Genomic DNA, 8,360 nt, shown 5'->3' with positions numbered 1-8,360 from the left:
GTATACTCACTTATACCAATAACAATACACATAAATGGGATCATATGAATCTTTGAAAAAATCTGGCCTTACCAGCCTCTATTACATCTGCTCTGTCAGTCCAGGAAGTCTTGAACTTGGGCAAGAGGACTGCAGCTGCAGCCAACTCTGGATCCTCCATCATCTGTTCAAAACGCTTTTGAAGGCCATTTTGCAGGGCTCTGATTACTTGAGGTTGTAATGTGGTAACCAGTTCTTTGAAAGTGGGCTGTTCGACCACTAAAAATGGCTGTAGACCCTCACATATGAAATTGATGACAAGATTGTCAACAGTTGCTTGTGGAACACGTTTGTCTGCAGCATTCAACATCATGTCTGGTAACGTGGGTTGCTTATTTGCTGAGACCTTGTTTTGTATGGCTGTGGTCTTTCGTTGACGAGATGTTGCTGCCACAGTGATGTCATGGTACTGCTCAATATTCGATGGATGTTTCCTCTGTAGAGATAAATATTATCACACATCAGGTTCAAACATTACTTCATCACATCACTGTGATTAACACCAAAGGAAAACACATTTAACATTTAACCACAGTAACAATTTGAGCTAATCTTTGATTGTTTAGCATAGTATGAAAGAGTGGTAAATTTGGTGATTGATAGACCAGTATCAGGCCAATGATATTGATCAACTGATATATCAGTCTAGTGCTATATGTCAACAGAGAGCTGGGAACCTGAATATCAATTTGAGATGCAGCTCAGCACTGTGTGCCAGGTTTTTTAAATTAAAAACAGCTCACCTTATACAGTGAAATTACTACAATGATATGACTATTATGAGGCAAGAAAAACAGATGGCACACACATGAATACATTTGGATCACTGACTCCAAACGTTAGCTAGCTCTGTCTTATTATTATCAGGCTAACCAATGGCAGCTTTGCAGACTTATCTTAGCCAAATTAATAACCTTAACACATGAAAAATAAGAAAGCAATATTATACAAGTATAGTTGTAGAACCTCATACCGAAATGTGTTTTTTGAGATTAGATGTTGAAGTCTTGTAAGCTGATATCACTGTGGAGGTCAAACAAAGTTTGCACTTTGTCTCTGCTGTCTCCTTTTCATTTTCACTGTTCACTTCTGTCTCATTTTGGCTTCTTTCTCTTGAAATCTTCGGTCCCGAGTTTTTTTTTATATCATGTCAACACATGATTTCTCTGTGAATGATTTTGTTACTATAAAAGGAACTGTGACACGACATTATTCCCTTTCCTTTAATAAAGGATGGTCAAGTGTATCCTATGCTAAAGGAGATTAGAAAGGAAGCACTGAAGCACCTTTTCTTAACATTTAGAGCACTGTTTCTCAAACTATGGTACGAGGAGGTACCACTTACCTTTCTACCTGTAGTGGTAATTGGAGGAATCTCTGAAATTCAGTATACTATGAAAATGCTACAAAGTTTCTAATGAATATTAACTAGGATGTTACAGGAATGTGATTTAAAATAAGTTTTGCATTTCCTGAAATGTTTGGTTTCAATATCCTGTTACAAAGTCACATTCTTGCCTGTTGCACACATACATGAGCTCAGATGTGACAAAAAGATAATAGTAAGCAGAGGTGAAATAAGTTCAGAAACTCCAAATGAGAAAGACAGAAATATGAGTACCACTTTCCAACCAATTAGCTGTGTTTCTTGAACTGGTTTCATTAATGATTCAACAGTCCTCAATAAATAATCTTCCTGTCAATAATAAACCTGCCTCCTGTGTGAACTATGTGCAGCTGAAAAGTGTCTGCCCACACTATTTTAATGTCAGTCATAATGGTGGTAGCATGAAAGCTTAATATTTTCGGAGGCGGTATGTAGTGTAAAAAGCTTGAGAAACACAGATTTTGAGAATTCGAGCAACTCTTATCATGGCTAGTATGTAAATAGTTGCAACCAACTGAGTATACCCTTCGCCTCACCCCCTTGTTTCAAGCATAAAGGAGAAACTACAGTGGCCTCGAAAAGGTACCACCAGTGTTTTGTTTGTCTGTTCTGAGCTACTGTAGAAACACTGTGGTCCACCATGGCAGACCTGCTCCCTCTGTAGACATAAAAAGCTCATTCTAAGGTAACATACTGTCTGCTGAGAGAGATGCTGCATGTCAACATCGTTGTACTGTACATCCCTCCCTCTGCAAACCCAACATCTTCCTGCAGCACCTTACACACCCTCCTCCATTCACCTGACTGTCCCCTATGCCCGTCTCACCACCATGGGGAGCAGAGCTTTCAGCCGCTCTGCTCCACAGCTCTGGAACCTCTTTACCCCCCTGTAAAAGGAATCAACTCCTCTCACAATCAAATCTGCACTTAAAACCACCTGTTAAAAAAGCCTTTTCCATCTGATTCAATTGCATTGTCTTTTAAACCTGTTTTTTAATGTTGTATTCCTGTAATTTGATTGCTTCATGGTTCTTTTTGTTTGTTCGTTTTTGCTGTCTACTCTTATTTATTGTAAGGTGTCCAATGAAATAAAATGTATTATTATTATTATTATGATTATTATTAGACATAAAATTCTCATTTTTGTTGGTGATTATACACTAATGAAAACATATCATATTCCACTTCTGTCAATAGTCCCACTTAAATGTTACACACTGGACCTTTAAATGTTTTTCTTGTTCTCGCCGGTAGGGGGCAGCATCTTAAAACACGTCCGTGATTATTACGCGCCGCAGCGCCGGAAACTCACTGGAAGAGTAAGATCGTGTCAGTGACGGTTCAAGACGGCGAGTGAGACACACATTAAAGAAGAGAAACTGTCACGATGGTAAGTATCTAAATGTAGTGTCGAGTCGTTTATATTTGTCTCACATTATCAGCGAGCTGCTCAGCTAACGCTAGCGGCTAACAGCAGCAGCTTAGCATCACAGTGATGCTAAGCTAAGCTACGTTAGCTGCTGTAGCTAAATGAAACATTAAGTGACACATCGTGGATGTTTTTTTAAATGTTTGCAAACTTAACATGCCGCTAAACCTCTACATCGAGCTGAAGTTGTGATGTAAGCGTGTTTAACGTCAAACTGGTACTTTGTTGTGGATGGTTGACGTGACACTGTGAATACACGAACTAAACATTTTCTGAAGTGTTGAAAATATCTGAAAATACACCATTACAAGCTGCCCCCTCATTATAACACAGTGGTGGTGTAGCTGGTGTCATTGTAACAACACACTGCTGGGTGTAGCAGCATCTTGCAGTGCATGTGTGAAGGTGCTGGCAGCCTGTTTTACTCATGTAAACAAACAAACATATGAATGAAAGGTGACTTCATGTGTGTGACCTGTTTTTCTTTCATTCTGCAGCTTCCACTGTCTCTGCTGAAGACCGCCCAGAACCATCCTATGGTGAGGACGCGCTCAGATCCTCCTGCTGTCACTGAGCTCATGTTGGGACCGTAGATGGGCAGCAGCAGCTTGACACATTTTAATGCTTGATTTCTATACTTTAATTAATAACATAGTCATTAAACTGTTAAACGTTCAGCACGTTTCAGGTTATCGGGTCAAAAAATAAAAGGAAAAGTGCTTACAGACCGATAGAAGTCAAAAACTGACATTGTAAAACTATATGAAGTAACCTTTCCTGATTGTAAGTCTGTAATAATAAATATTTCAATTGTTTAAGTCTCATCCATTCAGTTCACTTAGTTTATAAACAACATAAAAGCAGTTCAGGTTCACATTATGCTATTTATTTATTAGTTTACTATAATATAATATCCTACCTCCAGCCTTTTGTTGTTGTATTGTTACGTGCGATCTGTGTAACCTGTAATTGCAGTGTCTTATTTTTTGGGGTGGAATTGTGGGAAAACTTCTGCTCTAGTTTCTGTCATCCATCCTGCGTTATGTTGTAAAGACTCCAAAGTTTGTTGTGTTGCTTCTCTCCGCAGTTGGTGGAGCTGAAGAATGGAGAGACGTACAACGGTCACCTGGTCAGCTGTGACAACTGGATGAATATCAACCTGAGAGAAGTCATCTGCACCTCGAGGGTAAAGCTGAGCTCTCTCTCTGTTCACCAAAACATTACGTACAGGGCTTCCAGCAGTGAGAAAGGAAAAGTAGACATGGCTATGGTCCTGTGTTAACACTTAACGTGATATTATGATTTAGCATGCATTGACGCCACTGCTCCCCTCTGACAGGATGGAGATAAGTTCTGGAGGATGCCTGAGTGCTACATCAGAGGAAGCACCATCAAGTATCTGCGAATCCCAGACGAGATCATCGACATGGTGAAGGAGGAGGTGGTGTCGAAGGGCCGCGGACGTGGAGGCACCCAGCAGAACAAACAGCAGGGCAAAGGAAGAGGAGGAGCTGGCCGAGGTGAACAGCTGATGCTGATGGGACAGACTCGATTTCTGCTTTTCTCATTAGGGTGATTTTAAAATGTTGCAGGACAAATTATGTGACCAGAGCTCAAGATATTTTGCTTAATGTTGATGTAAGTCCCACATTTCAGCCACTCACATTCAAGATGCTTTGAATCATCCTCCAGATAAGACTTTGTGAAAGACGCATTAACAAACAAATTACTAATCAAAGTGTTGTTTTCCCATCAGTTTCCATTCAAAACCAATAATGTTGTTGCTGATTTGAGTCTGTTTTTAACAATTAAATATAAATTAGCGGATAGGATCATAGTGCTACAGAAAGTCAAAATTAGAAGGATTGCTTTAGTTGTTAATCTCAAGAGTAATTTAAATAGAGAGCTTTCCTTTCTATTGCTGTTGTAACTTCTTTTCATCAAGAACTGAAATAGTGGCACACTAAAAACAAACAAACTCTCTACTGTAGCCTCTGTTTAGTTTTTTTGTGTCTTTTTGGAGTACCACCATCTCATTTCCTGAATTGTTGTCACCTCAGCACCTTATATGCTCAAAGTGAAACCTGTTTTCAATTGGATGTCTTCATCGTTCTTTCAAAACATATTTCTTCTTTCAAAACAGCTAACAAAAGTTAACACGTTTCCGTCTCCATCTCTTGTTTTCTTATTTCTCTCTGCAGGTCTGTTTGGTGGTCGTGGCAGAGGAATGACCGGCCCAGGCCGGGGACAGCAGCAGCAGCCACAGCAGCAACAACAGCAGCAGCAGGATAAGAAACTGGGCAAACCACAGGGAATGAAGAACCAGCACTGACAGACGACAATTACACCTTCAACAGCACATGTTCAGAGCGATTACTCCTTCAGTACGTGAAGATAAAATTAACTCTCTGGTGTTTCCTTCTGCTGTGACGTTTGTTAGGACTGATCACACTGGGAGAAGTTAAGAGAAGCTGTGCTTGTGCACTGAATTTTGATTTTTAACATCTGTAAGTTTTTTTTTGTTTTTTTTTACACTATGAACACATAAACCAGTGACACAGCTGGCAGACTCTTTCTTTAGTAACAATTTATAATGTGTATCATCACAACTTTGCAAGAATATTTTGTATCATAAGTGAAATTGTAGGATCCAAAAACAGATTTTCATCAGTTGGCACACTGGAATGAGGTTTTTATTTGTTTTGTGTTTTTTGGTAGTTTTCGTGGTTAAAAAAAACTGCCCAGCCCCAACTTCTGTTGCATGAACATTTTTTTTAACTTGCTCTTTATTTTTGTGTTGTTTGTGACGTTCTGCTGTACTGTATGGTCCGATCACAGAAGTAGACTGGCAGTCAGGGGACGAAGATTCATTCACATTTGTTAAAGCATTTCTGAGGTGACACGTTATGATCATTAGGATTTCCAGAAGAAAAAAAAAAAAAGATTCTCATATTCTTAAGTCTAAAATGGATAAGTCCAACATGTGTCTTGTTGGTTGGGTTTCATTTTATTTTTGTAACAGACGACAATGTTGTAATTTATTTACATGAGAACATGAGAATAAAACAAGTTTTGTTAAAGCTGTTGTGGTGCATGTTTGTTCACTGGAAAGTCTCTGCTGCAGCAAATGCAACGTATCATTGGTAACACCTGTGTTTGCCTACTATTTCATATCAAAATGGCTGCTGTAAAAAACGTCCATTCATGTTCCATTTAATGTCAGAAATGTGTAGTTTTTGTGTTTATTAATGCCATAGTCAAATGTTGCGCTGGACTACGTTTGTATTTTTCTAATATTTTGTTACATTGCTTTACATACAGGGGGCAGAATACACCTCTGAATACAATATAATTTTAACTATTGTTTCTGGGGCTTCTGGTGTCGGCAGCAGATATCAGCAAAACAGGTAATGAATATCTGGAAGCCTCTGCAGTCCAATTAGTAACTTGATACACACATTTCCCTCATCTGCATATGAATGAGATGCAAAGGTTAAAAACGAGCCGTTGGCCTCCGAAAATGCATTTTGGTCTAATCCTCTCCACACGGATTGTTTACCTGTATGTCAAACATGATTGGTTATTCACATTCTACTACAAACATACTATCAAAGCCAAAATGGTCTTGGTCCCTTGCCTAGAGTTTTTCAATGCATCTGACTGAAATGCCATTTTCATGTGTTCTATCAGTCCCGTCTTTTCATACCACGCCATTCCCAAACTGTCCAGCAGTTGTCCCCACAGAGCTTTCCTGCCTCAGCCATCACATCCTCTTTCCTGTTCCTGTCAGTGCCTTTCCTTCACCAGTCTGTCTGTCTGTCTGTCTGTCTGTATCACTTCCCAGTCATATTGTTATCTATACCTCTTAGCCCCAGTGACCTCCTGCCTGCCTCTTAGCCCTCATTCAGTTCTGTGAATTGTCTGAGCTGATCTATTTTTTCTAATCGTAAACTGCCTCCATTTAAATGCTGTGTTTTACAGATTGCGGTACCAAGCTGTCCTGGTTACCAGTTAAATTTACTCACAGGACAGTCTGACAAAACCTCTAACCTCTTTAAGCCAGAGCCAAAACTATTACATCCTTACATCTGTACAGTGGAGTGTTATGAAATAAAGCTGCATTTTACTATGTGCAGTATTCTGTACTGGTATGTAACAAAAATGTTTGTTTGTCATTCCTGAAAATAAATCAAAGCAGGAAGGGTTGTAAAAAGGAGACAAAAAACAGGACAACTAGAAGAAATTACTGCAATAAAGAAGAAGACTAGAGGGCAGAATAACCTTTGAAATTTAATTTAATTCAGGACTAACGCTTTGCAAAGCAGCTGAATTGCCAAAAGGTCTATTTTACTGGCGCTGAAATGAAACATCAGGACACACTGAGTTAATATGGAGAATATATTCATCCCAAAATGCATGCATGTGTGACATCCAAGATGGCACAGGGTGGAAAATAACTGTTTTCTGCTGCCTCTGAAGTCAGTGCTCAAGGAGCGTACTAAATCATATCATCTCATTGGTAGGCTGAATTGTGCTAACAGGCTTGGACTGTGTGTGTGTGTGTGTGTGTGTCGGGGACGTGTGGGTGTTAATCTCATTGCTGGGCTTTTTAGTCCTCCTCCTCTTCTTTACCGCCCACACTTCTCTTTCATAGACACACACGACCACCACAATGGCCAGCCAATCACCACCTCTCTTCCTTTCAATTGCTTTTTACCTGCGTCACACGGCATGTGTTGCCATGGCGATCACTGATGCTCCCCCCACACTTTGTCTCCCTGCCTCTTCCAGTACGAGGATGGAGCCGACTTGTGGCTGATGATGCAGACAGGCTGTAGACGTCATCACTTCCCTCGGGAAGCGGGCCTATTTTTACCACTGGGCATGAAGTATACCAAGCTGCCCAATATATTTATGGAGCCGCATTTAATCCCAGCCTGCCAGGAAAGCATCTTCCCCACGCTCTGCATCTCTCTCTCTCCATTCACTTCACAGAAACACAGTTCCCTCTAAGGCATATTTGTATCCTTGAACTGAGATGAAGGCAAAAATCCTGTTTTAGTATCTGCACTGTTTTAACTGTGATCCTGCATTTATCCTCAAAGGGAGGTTCCACACACACTGCCCACAGAGAGGTGAGAGGTTATTGGTCACACTAACCAAAGGATCACCAGAGCTAGCAGAGATCTGATTGTGTTTCGCAAGGGCACTTCAGGTGAGGAGCTGCCTGTTGTGGCAGGGACAGTGAAGGGAGTGACATCGCCCACAGGTTTTCTCATTTTGAAACCAGGATATAGTTTTTACTGTTGGAGTTTACTGTTGTGACTTTTGGAGGCAGAACTGCTAAGGTGAGGAGTGGACTAATAAAAACTTACAATGCTACAGTACACAAACCTTGTGAGGCATCTGCACTCGCAGGATCACAAAATCACAAATCCATCTTGCCAACCTTCCAGTTTTTATTTGTATCCAAACCAGTGACATCGACAACATGAGCTATGGATG

The 8,360-nt window shown here is 40.3% G+C and overlaps 1 protein-coding gene across 1 annotated transcript; it reads left to right on the top strand.

The window, feature by feature from the left end:
• The first annotated feature begins 2,687 nt into the window (after positions 1–2,687).
• On the top strand, positions 2,688–5,935 carry lsm4 (LSM4 homolog, U6 small nuclear RNA and mRNA degradation associated). The gene is made up of 5 exons (XM_010745807.3): positions 2,688–2,816; positions 3,353–3,394; positions 3,943–4,041; positions 4,195–4,375; positions 5,057–5,935. The coding sequence occupies exons 1-5, from the start codon at positions 2,814–2,816 to the stop codon at positions 5,185–5,187; spliced, it is 456 nt and encodes a 151-aa protein (XP_010744109.1). The 5' UTR covers positions 2,688–2,813; the 3' UTR covers positions 5,188–5,935.
• The last annotated feature ends 2,425 nt before the right edge of the window (positions 5,936–8,360 follow it).

The sequence above is a fragment of the Larimichthys crocea genome, chromosome XVII (genome assembly GCF_000972845.2).
Source record: "Larimichthys crocea isolate SSNF chromosome XVII, L_crocea_2.0, whole genome shotgun sequence".
Classification (NCBI taxonomy): domain Eukaryota; kingdom Metazoa; phylum Chordata; class Actinopteri; family Sciaenidae; genus Larimichthys; species Larimichthys crocea.
The sequence above is the reverse complement of the archived record's forward strand: the minus strand, read 5'-3'. Positions and strand labels throughout refer to the sequence as shown.